This window comes from Macadamia integrifolia, chromosome 4, assembly GCF_013358625.1.
Source record: "Macadamia integrifolia cultivar HAES 741 chromosome 4, SCU_Mint_v3, whole genome shotgun sequence".
NCBI classification, from domain to species: Eukaryota; Viridiplantae; Streptophyta; class Magnoliopsida; order Proteales; family Proteaceae; genus Macadamia; species Macadamia integrifolia.
In genome coordinates, this window is record NC_056560.1 from 35352208 (window position 1) to 35369152 (window position 16945).

The 16945-nt window shown below is 38.5% G+C and overlaps 2 protein-coding genes across 3 annotated transcripts; both read right to left on the reverse strand.

The window, feature by feature from the left end:
* Window positions 1-2194: 2194 nt before the first annotated feature.
* On the reverse strand, window positions 2195-5495 carry LOC122076179 (nucleotide-sugar uncharacterized transporter 2). The gene is made up of 7 exons (XM_042641488.1): window positions 4997-5495; window positions 4103-4256; window positions 3775-3983; window positions 3576-3669; window positions 3174-3340; window positions 2926-3096; window positions 2195-2639 (listed from the first exon to the last, which is right to left on the reverse strand). Exons 1-7 carry the CDS (start codon window positions 5071-5073, stop codon window positions 2354-2356), a joined length of 1158 nt encoding a protein of 385 aa, XP_042497422.1. The 5' UTR covers window positions 5074-5495; the 3' UTR covers window positions 2195-2353.
* Window positions 5496-8976: 3481 nt separating this feature from the next.
* On the reverse strand, window positions 8977-16642 carry LOC122076654 (coiled-coil domain-containing protein 22). Of its 2 annotated transcripts, none has more exons than XM_042642067.1 (6): window positions 16145-16642; window positions 14536-15075; window positions 13918-14141; window positions 13580-13726; window positions 10229-10453; window positions 8977-9471 (listed from the first exon to the last, which is right to left on the reverse strand). In XM_042642067.1, exons 1-6 carry the CDS (start codon window positions 16400-16402, stop codon window positions 9228-9230), a joined length of 1638 nt encoding a protein of 545 aa, XP_042498001.1. In that variant the 5' UTR covers window positions 16403-16642; the 3' UTR covers window positions 8977-9227. The 2 variants fall into 2 exon arrangements, with proteins under 2 accessions (XP_042498001.1, XP_042498002.1); XM_042642068.1 differs by having other exon boundaries at window positions 14536-15098; window positions 16145-16281.
* Window positions 16643-16945: the final 303 nt, after the last annotated feature.

Here is a 16945-nt window from a genome sequence, read left to right on the forward strand (position 1 = left end):
ATGGTTAAGAGTAGGTTAATGACTTTCTTACCTGCACACTGTAGAATGTAGATCCATATTGTTGCTTTTTGTAAGAAAGAAACTGAAGCTGAATGCCATGTCTTCCTATTGTGTGATTTTTCAGAAGAATCTCGACTCCAGGAGGCTTAAGATCTGAATTTCCCCCCTCACCAACTCTTTATGATTTTATTAAATCAATCATTCTCAATCATGACCTTTCAAAATCTGACAAACATTGCTTGAACTTTAGTCTTTGCCATTACATTTTATTTATTTTGGTTAAACCGAACTACTGATATATATATATATATATATATATTTATATATATCTGAAAAGGTTGGGTATGCCGCCGATATCAAGTATGCTAGCACCCATTGTGTCTATCTCTCTCTTCCCTTTTTCTAAAATAACCCCTATATCCTTCTTGAATGATATTCCATCATGTGTTCCTATTGGTGCTATCCGCTAGCATACTTGATATCGGCGGCATACCTATCCCTCTCCCATATATATATATATATATATACATAAACAGGAGCCTAATCCAACCACATTAGTTTGAATTATTGAGAAATGGATTCAAGAGTTAAAGATCCTTCCTTTAGCTGTGATGGAAGCTAAGATCAAAATTTGGGTTTCTTGGCTTGAGATGCGCACGGGGTATCAAGAGGGTATTTCGGGAGTGCTATGTGATAAACTATGGTAAGAAAAGATATGCATAATTGCATATGGTAGGGTTGTTCAAGGGAAGTTCTATTTTTACTGCTAATTTTTATCTTTTCTTATCGTCTTCTATTTCCTTGTTGCATTATTTATTTTTCTGTTGATCATATTTGATCCATGTAGCTGACCCCATTTAGTTAGGATAATGTTATGATTGTTGTTGTAAAACGCTATAGGGGTTTGCAAACCCTAGGATGGGGGATGAACAATCCACTATGGGTTTAAGAAAACTTTTTGCATAGTTATAAGGAGTTCCCAGGAGTAAAAAATATCAGGATTATACTAGGAGTTGTAGGGACCAAAGACCAGAGGTGGGAGCATGTAATAGTCCAAATGGATTGTCAAGAGGTTATAGATTGGCTAATGCAAGGATATGCTGAAAGATGGCCACATGATTTTAATTTTATTATTATCATTTTTTTTTAATGAAAGAAGAAAAGTTCATTAAACAAAATAAATTGACAACATTTGCATTCACTTCGGAGAGTGGGGAAAAACAAAAGTTGGCCACTTGATGGATTTATACATATTCCTTGAAATATAAAGATAGATTACAGGTTATGCACCGCATTTGAGTCACACAATATTTTTAGGACACCCCACTCACGTTCCTTGGCTATGGGAATATTATAGTTTGCTTTATGATTGTACCTAAACTAATGAAATCTTTTGATTTTGTGTGTATAATAAAGAAAATAAGACATGTAATTTTCAATTGCCCATATATGGGCGGTGAAGGCTAGAGTAGATAAACTCACAACCTTTGGAGGGACTGATGTATAATCCTTTATATTTTGCTAATCTAAACCCCCCCCCCTTGGGAAAATAATCCTCTGTTTTTTTCATACATGTTTTTCCTTGTTTTGCTACCTGCAGAACGCGACACGTGGATAACTTTAAGACCAACGCACCGGATGTAATAATCCTCACCCAATCTTGACCGTTGGTCTCCTTATTGTCCACGTGTCGCGTTCTGCAGGTAGCAAAACAAGAAAAAACATGGATGGGAAAAACAGAGGATTTTGATCCCCCCCCTTTCTTCAAAAAGAAACAAAAACAAAAAATCCTGTCTACACCTGTGATGGTGAGATTTGGTCTCAAGACCTTGCCACAACTGCCAAGGCCTCAAGAATTGTAGGATGGATGATTAAAAAACATCAACTCTTTTAGGATAACTGGTCAAATGAGGATGAAATTTTATGGATAGGTTGCCCTAAGGTTCTTTACTCACATGTCAAGTTTCAAATATAAAAACCAGCCTATTTGTAATCTCAATAATTTGTTGATTATCTATGTTCCCTTGAGGGCAAAGGTTCAAGGCTTGATAGAGGCAGAGAGAAGAAAAGTTTTCATTTCAGTTCAAGAGAGTTAGAAATTTGGCAAGGCCAAAGTAATGAGAATTAAAGACTACTAAAATGATGTACACAAATATTTGGTAAATGGTTGAATATTAAAGTTCCCAAATCTATGAAAAAAAGTCATGTCTGTACATGATTTCATCTTTTATCCAGCACTGAAAGTTAAACAAGAATATCAATTTAAAAAAAATTAACAAGAATATAATCAATGGGAAAAGGGTTAGTATCGCAAGTTTTCCTCTCTCTCTCTCTCTCTCTCTCATCCCCAGTTTCAGACAGATTCCGTGATAATGTTCTTTACATCTTGCTTTTCTGTGGTGATTCCAGCACTGGTTTTGGGTTTCAAAGGATATAAAAGCTCCTTTCTGAGCTGCTTATTTGCCTCCTCTCCTTCCTGCAAGTTGAGTGAGGTATACACTACCATTCCACAAAGAGCTGTAACAGCTCCACAGATGCTCATAGACCCAGGATCTGAATTGAAAATTAAGTATCCTCCTAGCATGATCACACAAGTCTTGAATTGACCTAAAATGACGTGGGAAGTTGCTGATGTTGCACTGCATGTGGATAATAATTTTTTGTTAATTAGAAATCATAATCACCCTCAAACAACTATTCTTCTCCCAATTAAAATTGTGGACTTTGGCGAAAAACCTTCTTAAATGGAGAAAGTTGTGAAGTTTAATAGCCAACACTATTCTATACTGTGTCTATTATGCATTGTGCATGTACCTATACACTAATTAACTAGATTTCAAATGAAATGCATGATCTGAGGAGAGAGTTGCAAATCCTTTCTCATAATAGGAAGTTGAGGAAAGAGGAAAGAGAGTATCATCTTACCCAAGTGCCAAAGCTCCAGACCATTGAAGGAGAAAGCCAAGCAGAGCTGATATGGTGATGGTGGATGTGTTGTTGAGATCCCACTTGAAGGATAACACTCCAGGTGGGTCTAGCCATGGCATCAAAGCCAGCAAGAAAAATATGGTCACTGGTGTGGTCTTCCACATCAACCTGCATTCAAATATATCACTTTTCTGTCAACATTTTATGGCTTTGATTTATCTATCCAAAGAAATATGATTACTTACGCTAGAGCAGTCCAGTTGCCTTTCTGTTGCAGATTAGACCAGAGAATTTTATTTATGGCACTTGGAATTATCCATGCTAATGCAACACAGGCACCAAACAAGTTGAACTCTAAATCCGTGACAGTGGCCACTGCAACACCGATTGAGACAACAGTAAGAGCCAGACCCTGCATCATCATTGAGTAGAGAACATGAAATTGATGTCCAACAGAGAGCCTATAAGTAAGAACTTTGGGGATTCAAGACATTTATGGAAGTAAGGATGCACATCATATGCAGGACTTTTGAACATTCTCTTCTTCATGCTCTTTCATCAGAACTCCTCCCCATCCCTTCCCCTTTTCGATACTTGTTTACACTTGACACAGCATGGAAAAAAAAATGGACAAAGTTCACTCTCACCTTATTGAAGGAAACCATTTTCCGGAAGAGAATGAACTCTGCCAGGACAATGGTTGGAGTGACCGCAATCTTAGCCATCTGGTAGAACCCAATACTGCATACAGAGCACAGCAATAGAAAAGAAATACTTAAGGAATAGAGAAAAAAAAAAATCAGTAATTGAGGAAACAGAAGAATATATGTTTCTTCAGTATCTTACCTGTTATGCTTTAGGCTTATATTGGCAAGACCGGTAGAGAAAGCCATGACAGCACCCAAGGAAAAGAGAGAAGAGAATGGTGTGGACTTGGAAGGAGGAGATATGGGAAGCAATGAAAGTGCCTTAAAGATTGCTAGCAGTACCCAGGCAGTGGAATAGTGGATTAATGTGAGGAAGATAGGAAAATTAAACCCAACCTTCCCCATAACCTATAAACAGAATCAAGAGTTAAATTGATTGAGAATGAAGCAGACAAGGGTCACATAAAAAAAATTTCTGCACAAATACACAAAACTTCAGAAAAAAGTAAGGCAAGTTAATTGCTAACCAATTTGTTTGCCATGATAATTCCAACGGCGACGAAGAAGTTGAAGGTAAGTGCCACAGAGGGTCCACAAAACCGTTGCTGCTGACGCTTGGCTCCTTCTGAGGTTCGAAGCTCATTGAAGAGAGAACCTCGCAATTCCTCCAATGCCTGACCTAGTATTCAGTTATGATGCAACCCAAGAAATTCAAGATCAAAAGAAACAGGCACAGTTTACATGATTACAGGATAGGTTAACTGGAATAGTTGGAAAAAATTCTGTGATATTATGGAAAGCTTTGGCCCAGGATTCAACAGAGAGACACATTTAGGAATCCAGATACAATTTAGTCTAAACCAATTAATGCAAACAATATCCAGGAGAGAATGAGCAAAACAACTCTAATGGAAGTTGCAGATAAATCCAGACCATATAGCACTTCTACTTGAGTACAGAAAGAAAACAATTGAGGAAATTTTGATAAAACATAAGGGGATCAGAAGAACTCACTGAATAAAACCACTTCCTCAAACAAGGAAAGCATTAAATATAACAGTACACAAAACCTTTGAAGTTAACCCAATTGAGGAAAACCCAAAAGAAATTTAACCCAATTAAGCAGAGCCTCAAAAACCTGGAAACAACCACAGGCATGACATTGAAGGTGCCCACCCAGAACTTGAAAAGGAAAGAAAGCAGATTAATAAAAGAAACTTTGAACCAACAATGCCATTGAAAGAAATCCATCAAACGCAATAAATAAATGCAAACAAAGAGGTTAAAGAAGTCGAAGAAGAGGAAACAAATAAATCAAATTTCTGGAAATAGTCCACATTAACAAACAACATGAAAAGAAATTCATCAAAAGCAATGCTGGTTCCACACACACACACAGCGAGAGAGAGAGAGAGAGACGAGATTCGCCCGCATCGCTGTCTTTGCGTTTGATAAATTTCCTTGCATCTTTCCCGAGCAATGGATCTAACAAACCCATTAGCACGAAAGGAAAGCATCAGCTCGATAAATATTAATTAATGTGATAGTATCCAAACCCAACCCAACCCAAAACGTTCGTTTTTGAAGTGTTTAAGATGATGAACAGGGCTCTCTCCGATATGGAGGAGGAGACTAGAGAATGAAGAACAATCCTAAAGTGGGTTTATGTTCTGATTAATGATGAATCCAAAACCAAATCGAACACCAAATAGTTTGTAACAACCCAACAACCAGATGAATAGGACGGGGGCGAGTCTGTGACGGTGACGTTGATCGAATAAAGTATTTGATATTACAATTTGAATCGATCTTCGAAGCCAAAAAACAGAGCTTAGGTACAAGAACCAATGCAGGTTGATTTACGAAGAAGTTAAGGAAACATCATCGGGCTCTACTCCCACTCATCACTCATCACTCATCACTCATCACTCTCCTCATTATGAATTCGTCAAAACACCATCAGAAAATCATGGCGATTCCATCCATCCATCCATCATAATCATTATGGGTCATCATAATAATCCAAACTCCCACCTTTTATTAATAATTAAGAAATAATAATGGATTTTTTTTCCATGAAAATAATAATAGACCTCTTTTAATGCTAAATAATAATAATTTTAAGAGTAAAAGATCGCTGCCTGATCATGTAGCAACTGCTCCGATGCAAGGACCAATGAGAGTAGCACATGGGCATGCATGGATGGGATTCTTTTATTTTCGTGGGGAGTGGATGGCAATTTTGTATGCTAACGTGTTTGGGTGTAAAAAATATGGATCCGACTCCTCTACTGCGCACAAGGGGTGGCAACGCAGATTGGACGCCCAGGAACGCTTCTTCATGGAACCCAACACTTGGGCGCATGCTTCAAGGTGCTCCTGTGCCTCCGATCTGCACTGCCGCCCCTTGTGCACAGTAGAGGAGCCCAACCCAAAAAATACGTGGTACATGGGCATGCATGGATGTGATTTTTGATTTCGTAGGGAGTGGGTGGTAATTTTATATGCTTATGTGTTTGGGCATAGGAAATAAATGGTACATGGGTTGCATGAATGACATTTTTTTTGTTGTTGTAGGGAGTGAGTGGTAATTTTGTATGTTTATGCGTCTGGGCGTGGGTAAATGGGCATGCATGGATGTGATTTTTGATTTCGTAGGGAGTGGGTGGTAATTTCGTGTATTTATGTGTCTGGTGTAGAAATTACGGCCGGGTTATATTTTCTTTATTAATAATAATCAATGTGCAATTTAAATTTGGCATAGGGTTGTGTGTTCGACCCGAGTGGGTCCAGGTGGGTGTTTGATGGGTTGAGCTTAGAGCTAGCTTGATTAAAGAAACAACCAAGGATTTAAAACGCGGAATTGGGATCCGGAATTGATCCAACCGATTTTAATCCTATTTGGATTGGTTAAGATTAGTAAAGAATTTGTGAGAATCGGTCACAAAAAGCCATAATCCTAGTTATCCGGCTGTGAATGTGCATGATAGTAACAGTCTAACAGATACCATACCAATTGGGTCCTCATCGGAATGAGGCTATGGGTACTTGGGGATGTGGGAAAGTAATGTCCCCATTGGCCAAAGTTCTATTCTTATAAAAGTGACTTCAAACAATTCTTTTTTTTTTTTCCCTTAATTTATAAAAGACTAGTTTCACTTCTCCATGGTGAATGGATAATCTCTTCATCAATGGGATCTGATCCTTGATTAGCATAAAAAAAGATATTTTCCACGCTATTCAATATAGAGGATGGGAGCAAGGTTATTGACTCAAAATTGGGATCATGACTGGCGGGTTCAACCGGTCCCAATTTTAGTTCAGTCAGAAATGGTGGGTGTTGTCATGAACCCTAGAAACCCAACATGGATTGGCCACTCTGTATCAATAGAATGGGAATGTATCTCTTTTTATTTCTTTATTTTTTTGATAGTGAGATATTGGTCTTTGCCAAATGAGCTACTCTTGGGGTTACCTAGATGAGTGTCTTAATATGCCATTGGGTCATCTCCAAATGATTTCTTAAGTTTTGGGTTGTACCAAGAGTTATAGATATCGGTATTGGTGGCCATATTGATCATCTCCGATATTGATACTGATATGATACTGACCTAGCCTATATTAGGTACTAATTACTTTGATCCATTGTTGAACTTCTTAAGAGGTATTTTGTGGATTATGTTACTTTATATAACATGGTATCAGAGCAGTGTGTAAGTTGCAGTTGCTTTTTCTTCTTTTATAATCATTACATTTCATGATTATAGCTAATTCCAAAGTATTCCAAATTTGGTGATTAATTTTATTTTGTAATAAAATCCTTTTGGTTTGAATATATATATATATATATATATAACATTTAAAAGTATAATTATCAAATAGGGTTACAGTTAGGGGTGAAAGTATGGAATTTTTTGACCCAGAGGGCAGATTAGAGTTGAAAAACCCCAACCCATCCCTATCCTGACTTTTAACCCTTAGACCTGAATATAATATAATATAAGAGGAAGATTTCTCAAAATCCATCTCAGGACAAAGCTTCTCGTATAGCTGGGGGTTGTCGTAGACAGAACCAGAGGGAGGGCGAGATTAGATATGTGGAACCACATTGAAGGAGACTGTGCCCATGTAAAGCAACATCTCTGAGATGTAAATGAGAAGGGCGAAGAGAAAACACCCTGTTGACGAAAGAGAACGGAGAATATGATCCACACAAGTTTCTACGCGAGTGTACTTGGCTGTTGCACCGAGGGTAACCTCCCTAAATTTCCCTTGCCGTGTTGGTACCTCAACGATCGCAATGGTGACATTGGTTGTGACGGAGTGCTGTGTCCACTGCTCGAAATCTGATTGTGAGCGTTCATCTCAATTTCTCTATCTGCCTCTTGCTTTAAAGGTGGACTACTCTGAGATATAATGCTGTCGTTGTCTGCCTTTTTGTTGCTTTTTAGTTTCTTATACGATGATGTAACTTGTGAGATTATGATGATCAGAGTAAACACAGAAGAAGAGACGAGAGCAGAGGAAGGTCTTTTATATATATATATATATATATATATGAACCCGACCCAACCCAGCCCACCCTGAGGGCGGGTAAGGGTTGAATTTTTCCAGGCCCTGGCCAGGCTTGGGCCAGGCTTGGGCCCAATTAAAGGAATGCAGGGTTGGGCTTGGGTTTTAAGAAACCCGGCCCAACCTGACCTTGTTTCACCCCTGGTTATAGTTTTAGGTAGGTTACACAATCATTTCAAACAAAACTTTCCTTCTTCTTTTCAAAACTGGTTTTCACTTGCCTTCCCTAACCTTTTACTTGCAAAAACACTGGTTTTCACTTGCCTTCCCTAGCCTTCACTTGCAACCAGAAGGAACCAGCCCAAAATCCTTTTAATGAGAGGCAAAGAGAAGAAAAGATGCCACAGATACTCAAGATGATGACCACAGAATAAAATGTTAACGTCTTTTGTAATCAAAGCATCCTTTAAGCTAGTCCCCGAAAAAGAAAAGAATTAGTGCAGTTTCCACGTCCATTCTTAATTTCTTCTGTATTCAAAACACCACAAGAGTTTTATCTTGGACCATTATATTTCAGAGAGGGTTCCTTTTCCAATCTTTTGGAACATCGGAGTTCTCTTTTACGGGTTTACTCACCTCCATGGCCAACTTCCATTGCGTCTAGGGGCAGTCAAAGCACCAAACTTGCTTGTCCACAAAGCCAAGGAGGTTGGTAGTAGTTTCTTCCGTCTAGAATTGAATCTGCTTAGTGGAGTGGTGAACTGACACTTGCCCCTTTCAGTTTCTCATTCTTCCTTGACACCAAAAACAAACACTTTCCAAAAATGGATAAGGTTGATGTATATATCATTTGGAAATAGATCCTTGCCATTTATGTGAAAGATGTGCAGGATTTGAAACTTTTGCAACCACATCTCCATTTGTTATACTCGATTCAAAGTCGAATTTTTCCTGAAGCCCAGAATAATTAGATACAAGCAGGGCTATTGAAACTTCTCTTTACATGTCTCAAATATAAAAACCAGCAATCCTTCGAAAGCAGCAATGAAAGACAATTGGAAGGGGGAGGCTTAAACAATGGTATGATCATTCTACAAGTGACTAATGAAATATCAAGATCCAATAATGAAGGATATAAATTTAATTATGCTGGAGCTTTTGTTCCAAGTACTCGTTTTCCCTCTTGATGGCCTCAAGATCCGCTTGTAGTTTGTTGATATCTAAGCTACGGGAGGACATGGTTGTGAGCTTTGCATCCTGCTCAGCTGCTTCCCGTCGTGTTCTGTCAATGGAAAGGATCTTCTCAGAGATCTGCTCAAAGCTCTCGTGGATGCTGGTGAGGAGCCTATAGGCCTGCCGCCTCACTGGGTCATTCTTTGCATCCCTGCAGAACAAGCCCATACGTGTCATCTGAAAGCATTTGGTCTTCTTCTAGTGGAACTTATGGTCGAGCAAAGATTACTCAAGCTTCCTGATACATGTCATCTGAATGCATTTGGTCTTCTTCTAGTGGAACTTATGGTCGAGCAAAGATTACTCAAGCTTCCTGATACATGTCATCTGAATGCATTTGGTCTTCTTCTAGTGGAACTTATGGTCTGACAATGGCAGTTAGAGGAAGGGACCAACAAAAAAAAACTCATCTGTTTTTAGACTCAGCGAATGCACAAAGTCCCAGTCATAAGGGTCATGGTCTTGAAACCACTGTTCTACACGAAAAAAAGAAAAAAGAGATGTCATTGGGAGCAACATAGTCAGGTTCATGGTCTTGAAACCACTGTGCTAGGCAGGGTTTCCTTCATGGAATCAGACCATAAGGGTCATTGCCCTTAATATAACGACTGTGATGGCACACAAGTGTATTCAACCACTGGGGAATCACCAAGGAGATCTCCTACGTGAAATATTGAGTCTATTACTGATCCTAACCATCAAATCACGATAATTTTTCAGAACTGCAGATAATTCAATTAATATGATCGGTTCAAATTCTCTGAGACTGGACCCACAGGGGGTAGCCAGGGCCCCCAGTGATTTTGCACCAAGCAGAATGGAAGAGCACCTCATGCTCCGGTTTTTCTGTTACAAGCCTAAGGTAGGTGCTTAACCAAATTGACAGACCAAAGCTGCAATGTTAATACCTGAAAACCATTTCCTCAAGCACTGCATAGGACCGATGAAGGCGCTCTTGAATGGAATTACTCTCTAACTGAAGTTCTCGAGTCTCTTGCAAGATCCTCTCAATGTCTGCATCTTGTTTCCTGCTGTTCTTTGTAATCTCAGTTATTCTCTCAATATAGGATTTTCTTGAAGAAATTTTGGGTAGGTTCTCAAACTCAGTAGAAAGTTTAGAATGCTCCTCCTTCCTACAAGTAATCAGACCATGGAGAGGGAAGTCACAATGGATGAAGTTGACAGTATGTGCTTAGAGAAATTTATGAACTACCAACAAAATGTAAGAGAACCAAAATGAAACATTTCTTTTGGTTTCACAGGCAAAAGCAGTAATAATAGAAAATGAAAATTAGGACAAGCCTTGCTTCACCATCCACAGTAAACACTATTGTTCATATAGAAAACTAGTCCACTGAACATCTGCCTGACCATTCAAATGGTGGCTAATATTACAATGGCAAATAGCCATACCTGGCATAAATTTAACTGCACAGTAAATATGCCGACTCATAACAAATATGTCAAGTTTGGACAATTATATAGAATGTTATGGTCTTTGTTCATGTATGGCATTAAGCTCCATTCCATCTTTGACAGAATATCCCAGACAGATGTGTGGATGGATTAAATGTACCTAATGGAGAAATAACCCATTGAAGGGGATCCCATAAGTGTTCTTCCATTTACATTTTATTATTCGATAAATCATCATAGGCCTCCAAATTCTCATTAATAATTACCCTAAAAATGTATCTTAGAACTTTGCACCTCTGTTGTTCCTTGGGTCGCTAGAATTTCCTCTCTCTGAAGCAGAGCTATATTGACTTTGAACTTAATAATTAAACAGTATGACTGGAATATCCAAACCAATACATATGTGAGTTGTTATGGTTTGAGGACTATCCTCAAATCACATGTGGATAGAATTGAATTTAGGGAAGCCAGGGAACTTATGGTTAAGTGCAAGAATAACAAAGGACTCAATTTGACTCTGAACGTAGGGGGCAGTTTGTATAGAATCAGCTAGGAAAATGAATTAACTAATGACTTTAATAAGAGAAGTATTTAGTTGAAATAAGAAAAATTTGTAGTTCAGAAAGAAAAAAGAAATTATGAAGAAAATGGGAAATTAAGGTCTTAGTAGGAATTAGACCAAGGCCTCCAGAACGTCAGTAGTTTTGAATTCTTGGCATGGCGATTGAGTTGGAGTTGGTTTTTCCAGTCATTTGGATGATGGCCATAGAGGTAAACCAGAGTTGGTCAAAGAAACTCCTACCCTAGCTGAATAAAGGTCTGGAGAGAACAGAATTTAAATAATCTATAATGGAGAAAAGAAGAGATTCAGGTTCAAATATTTAGAGATAATTCAAAGAAGAAGTGGGGGTAAGGCTGCGTACATTATGATCCTCTCCAGACCCCCAGTGGTGGGAGCCTCATGCACAGGATACGCCCTTTATAGAAGACCAGAATCTAGGGTGCCAAGAAAACAAAAGGAGAAGAGACAAGATTGCAGGCAATATAGTGAAGAAGGATTTAAAAAAAAAAAAAGCAGACAAAACCCTCAGGATCTCCTAGAATTTCAGCAATGGGGTTGCTCCAACTCAAACTCAAAACCTCTAATACCTAAATAATTTATAACCAGATTCCCAGGCTTTGAGCATGGACATTCTACTTTTGAATTTTTGAGTGACCATTCAAGTAACTTTCCACACTTCTCTCCATGGCTATTTTTGAAAGGTGAAAAATTATGTCATTTGAAAGTTCAATGAGTTGCCTTTCCAACAGAACAAAATCTTACTATTTCAAGCTGGTTATGGCCAATTTACCAATGAAGTGTCAGTCTGTGATACTATTTCTATTTTAGCACTTTTGATTGGTAAGGAGTTTGAATCGAAGTCTACATATAAATTTTTCAAGAAAGGGATCAAGTATTTATTAAAGTTGTTAATATTGTAATTTACAGTCGTGTTAAGAGTCTTACATAAGAAATTAGAAATTGAGTAGATGGCCTCAAAGCAAGTACTCAAAATCCTATCAAGAAAAGACCCTCGTGCACTGGAAACAGCCTCTCCTGCAAAGCAGGGGTTAAGGCTGCGTACATTTGCTCCTCCTAGACCCTGTAGTAGCGGGAGCCTCGTGCATTGGGTTGTCTTTTTTTGCTTCAGATTTTTTGTGCTCTTACTAGTAAGAGTAGATTTTACCATAAGGTCTAGAAAATGAAGGGTTTCAAGGTCACTAAAGTGTAATTGAAAAGAAATTGGTGGGGATCTTGAGGGATATCACTTCTCCTTGGCTGCCATCTAGTTTTGACTGCTATTTTCTATGGTTAGATTGCTTTATTTCTACTGTTCTAGCAAATCTTGATGAACTCTTTCCAGCTTTTGAAATATCTTTGGCTTGAACTGACCCTAACCCTCTGCCTGACGAGAATCTCTAAATTTTTTTATTTTAATTTTTTTCTTCCTAAAATTTTCTCCGTTCTTTACTTGAGGCCCCCACTTGATTGTTACCATAGTTTTCAAGGTACTGAACAGGGGCCTTGGGACCTTAAGTCCTGGCCTTGGCAAGACATCATTGATCAATTCATGCATAAAACAGGTTTAGTTTAGGACCTTTCAGGTTATGTTAGTACTTATTGTTTACTCATACCCTGACCTAGTTATTTTAAATTTAGTCAAATTGGTGGTAATATAAAGTATGAATCAACGAGCGGACATGAAGCATTCCCCAATCAATCCATGATCATTCAGCATTCATTAAAACATGCAATAAATGATCAAGGAAGTGTTTGTTTTTATAATTACCATGATTTAAGGACGCGGCTATACTTTGTTTTCCCAATTTTAATCCCCTCAAAGAAATGATGAGCTGCAATAAGGTGCAACACAAAATTATGACATACACGATTTTTTTCCCCAAAGTAAAACCTGGGAAAGGTGACCAAGGCGACACTGAGACAAGGCATTGGCAACCAAGTGGGGGCCAAGTTGTAAAAGAAACTAGGCGAGTGTAGGCCTTGCCCATTCTAAAGGGCCTGGGGCCTAGGCGAGGCCTTGAAAACTATGATTGTTATTTTTTCTTCAAAGATTCACTCTTTTCTAATCAAGAATCCTGTTCCAATTCCTTATGATTAAGACCAATCAGTAAAATGTATATTACATGCAAAATTAGGAAACCATCCTTGATTTGGTGAGGATTGTTTTCCTGGGGAGGAATAACTAACTATGCTGAGATATCCAAACCATCATATATCACACCTCATAATTAATAAACAGTACTCATAAGGAATAAAAAATTTATTTTTTTCAGCAGAATACCTCTTCTGAATCTCGAATATGACTGCCTCCGTTTCCAGTTCAAATTCTTTAACCTTTCGAAGCTTTTCCAGCATCTCTGGATTTTCTGCACAAAGTGAATCTTCAATGCTTCTTTTTCTTTCCTCCAGAGGTTTTCTGAAAGCATCCCTGTGCCAGAAATTACCAAGTTGATACTCCAAAAACCATGCCAACAAACAGCTCCAGTCTTATTAAATTCTGTGGTTATGTTCATAAGTGGTTGTTCAATAGCAAGCATGATATGGTCCTCCTTGTTAGCAAATTCAACAAATTATTGTAAATTGTTCTTACGGAAATGACAAAGAACAGAAATTTCCTACCACTGGATCTCCAATTCCACAAGTTTCTGATTTCCTGCTTCCACCTGCCTATTGAGCTCTTCTACATAGAAGTCAACAGGATGTTGTTGATCAAACGCCATTTCTTCTGCTGCTTTCAACAGCTTAAGTTCATTTTCAAGATGATGATATTCCGAAGCCTGATCGGTCAACTGCTCCACAAGCACTTTTTCTTGATTTCGTACATCTTCAAGTTCTCTTCTTAGCTACAAAAAAGCAAGTACTCAAAATCCAATCAAGAAAAGAGGAAACTTTCTGTCAGTCCTAAGGAGTTTTTCTTCCTCAAGACTGAGATGTCATTAATCATATTCTTCTTGTTTTTGCTTGTTGTTTTTTATTTTTCAGAATTTTGTCTAAGATATTACTTATCTACAGATACTCCTGCATTTTCATCAGAATTATAAAGGACATTTAAAGTTGTCAAGCACAAGCAGTGCTTTCAAGATGGTCAAAATATTTTTAGATCTGATAGGTGACCGCTAAGTATTACCATGTCCACATCCTTTTAAATCATTTTCCAGTGTGAAAATAAAGCAGATGTACACCAGATCCATCTAAACTGGTCCAGCCACAGATCTGATCAGGTTTACCTAATTTTACCTTGGATAATTGTTCTTTACGTGATAGGTTCTGTCCAAACTCTGCAACAAGGCTGCCATGTCTCTGGGTTGTATGTTCGTCATTGACAGTTGCATCTGTCCTTGAATGCTCAAATTCTTTCATTGGGACTTTGAGATCTTCCACTTTACTCTGTTCCTCTTTCTCCATGGACTTCAGAGACCTTGTTTCAGGTATGTGGGCAACAGCTGGTTCATCCCTCTGTCCTGAAACCAATTCAGCCTTTAGGGACCCATGGAGAAAGGTCTCCTCAGTCACAGAGTCTGATGACACAGGTACCTCTGTCTCCAGCTTCAGCTCTTTCAACCTTTTTGTCACAGTCTCATTATTCTGATTTACCCCTAAAGGATCAGCCACTCTGATCCTATCCTTCAGAGCACCTTTATATTTATCTTCCTCTCCTCTTAATCTAGCGTTGATCTCCCTTCTGTTAGCAGCATTTCTGCCTTGTGAAGTTTCTGATATTTTCTCCACCAAAAATCTCACCAATTTATGAGAGTCTTCTTCAGAAGGATACAGGAACTGCCGTAAGCAACACATAAATTCTGCGTAAGAATAATTTCAGAACAATAAGAATAAGATAGCCAAATCAAGAGAGGAATAGAGTAGCAAATAACTAAATTAATAAGGATAGCTTCTTGAAGCTCCATATTGGCAATTCTTTGCCCAGCGCATGGTGCAAAGGTAGAGCAAATTATGACGTGAATGGGAATCAATGACATATGTGGAGATCCAAGCATTTTTTGACAGATTGTGAGGAAATATGATCTTTCCAGCAATCACTTAAACAATCATAATGTAAGCAAATAAGGCTCAAAGCTATTGAACCAAAGACTGAAATGAATGATGCCACTGGTTCTGCTAGGTTTGAGACTCCTTCATATAAACCTTCCACCATAAAATTTCCATAGTAGGTAGATGATGAATTGGAAAATAGTGATCTTTCCCCAACATTAAAACCAAAGACCAAGAAAATGTTACCATTGTGCAAAAAATTATATGCAAAGATTTGAGTTAACTGAATGTATATCTTACTGGGGAGTGTAATCTTCCCAGCTCTAAGCGCTCTTGTTCAATCAAGCCAAATCCAAGGGATAATTTTACTCATAGGAGTTATGGGACAACATCCAACTGTTGCAGAAGAAAAAGTAATTCCAGTGTTCTACAGATTTAGATATACAAAACTCACTCCGATATAAATTTATTAACTTCAACTAGTCTTCACAAATAAAGAGTAAAAGAAAATAGAAATTCTAAGATAACATAGACTCAAAACATGTTTGTTCAAGGGGAAAGGCATTTCAATCGTTCCGGCCTGGCATTGAAGGTCAATGATCCAGAGAGTTCTTGAAGTGACGATCTCACTGAATGGCTTGATATAATAAATTATCCGCACAAGCGAGTTTGTTTGTGTTGTGTGTGTGTGTGTGTGTGTGTGTGTGTGTGTGTGTGTGTGTGAGAGAGAGAGAGAGAGAGAGAGAGAGAGAGAGAGAGAGAGAGAGAGAGAGAGAGAGAGAGATCAGAAGCATGAACAACTGATGAAATGGAATTTAAATAAAATGAAACCATTCGTCTGAAACTGGTGAGACACCTGATTGAAGCTCATATCTCCTCTGTAACCCAAACTTTTAATAGCGGCCGAGATTTCGGTACAGATCTTGAATTGCTCCGCCATTGAATCCGGCAAAGAAGTTGGAAACGAAGACGACTCGTCGATCAGGTGAAGAGATTGGGAGCAAATCGAAACCAAGGCTGTAGGAGTCAAGTTTTGAACGGAAGCGATTCCTACTGGAAGAGTAACTCCCCAGTTCTCAAGAGAGTTCAACAAAATTTCTTGAGCTTCTTCCATGAATGCCACACAGACACTGCAAGAAGCCTTAGGGTTGGGTTTTCCGGTTTCTGCTATCTTCTCCGATTCAAAGGTTGAAAACTTGAAAAATTGAAAACTGGAGGAGACTTTAGAACTCCGAAGCCGGCTATGGGCTAGCTAAGCGATTCGCCGTCCGACCTGGGCCACGTTGCATAATAAAATAGATGAAACCTGGCCGGACCAATTTACACTGGTCCATATCCGCTTCTGATAATTCCTTCTTGATGTTGTGTTTAAAAGAGTGGAAAGGCGTGTCCATTGCTCTCACTCTCTCTCTTAAGTCTCATATCTGACTATGCATTCATTGACTTGGCGTGGGAGATGCTCTGCCCTTAACGCCTTGTTTGAATAACTAGGAGTTAAGGATGTGAATTTGTAATCGAAACCGTTTATCGAAATCGAATTGATCCGTTTACACCGAAACTGCATAACCATTTAGTAAATGGTGAGGTTATGGTTTCAAGTTTCAAGCCAATTAGTTAAACGGGTTGGATCGATTTTAACCGTGGAACCCGTTGGTTT

What these genes read in the sequence shown, in the direction of transcription:
- LOC122076179 (XM_042641488.1), bottom strand. Translation starts at nt 5,073, where the DNA reads ATGGGTTTGTTAGATCCATTGCTCGGGAAAGATGCAAGGAAATTTATC. An exon ending in GACAGCGATGCGGGCGAATC is followed by an intron (nt 4,257 to 4,996) that starts TCGTCTCTCTCT and finishes TAACTGAATACT; the next exon opens with AGGTCAGGCATTGGAGGAAT. An exon ending in TCTGGAGCTTTGGCACTTGG is followed by an intron (nt 2,640 to 2,925) that starts GTAAGATGATAC and finishes ATCCACATGCAG; the next exon opens with TGCAACATCAGCAACTTCCC.
- LOC122076654 (XM_042642067.1), bottom strand. Translation starts at nt 16,402, where the DNA reads ATGGAAGAAGCTCAAGAAATTTTGTTGAACTCTCTTGAGAACTGGGGA. An exon ending in GAGATATGAGCTTCAATCAG is followed by an intron (nt 15,076 to 16,144) that starts GTGTCTCACCAG and finishes TGCTTACGGCAG; the next exon opens with TTCCTGTATCCTTCTGAAGA. An exon ending in ATATTCGAGATTCAGAAGAG is followed by an intron (nt 10,454 to 13,579) that starts GTATTCTGCTGA and finishes GATTACTTGTAG; the next exon opens with GAAGGAGGAGCATTCTAAAC.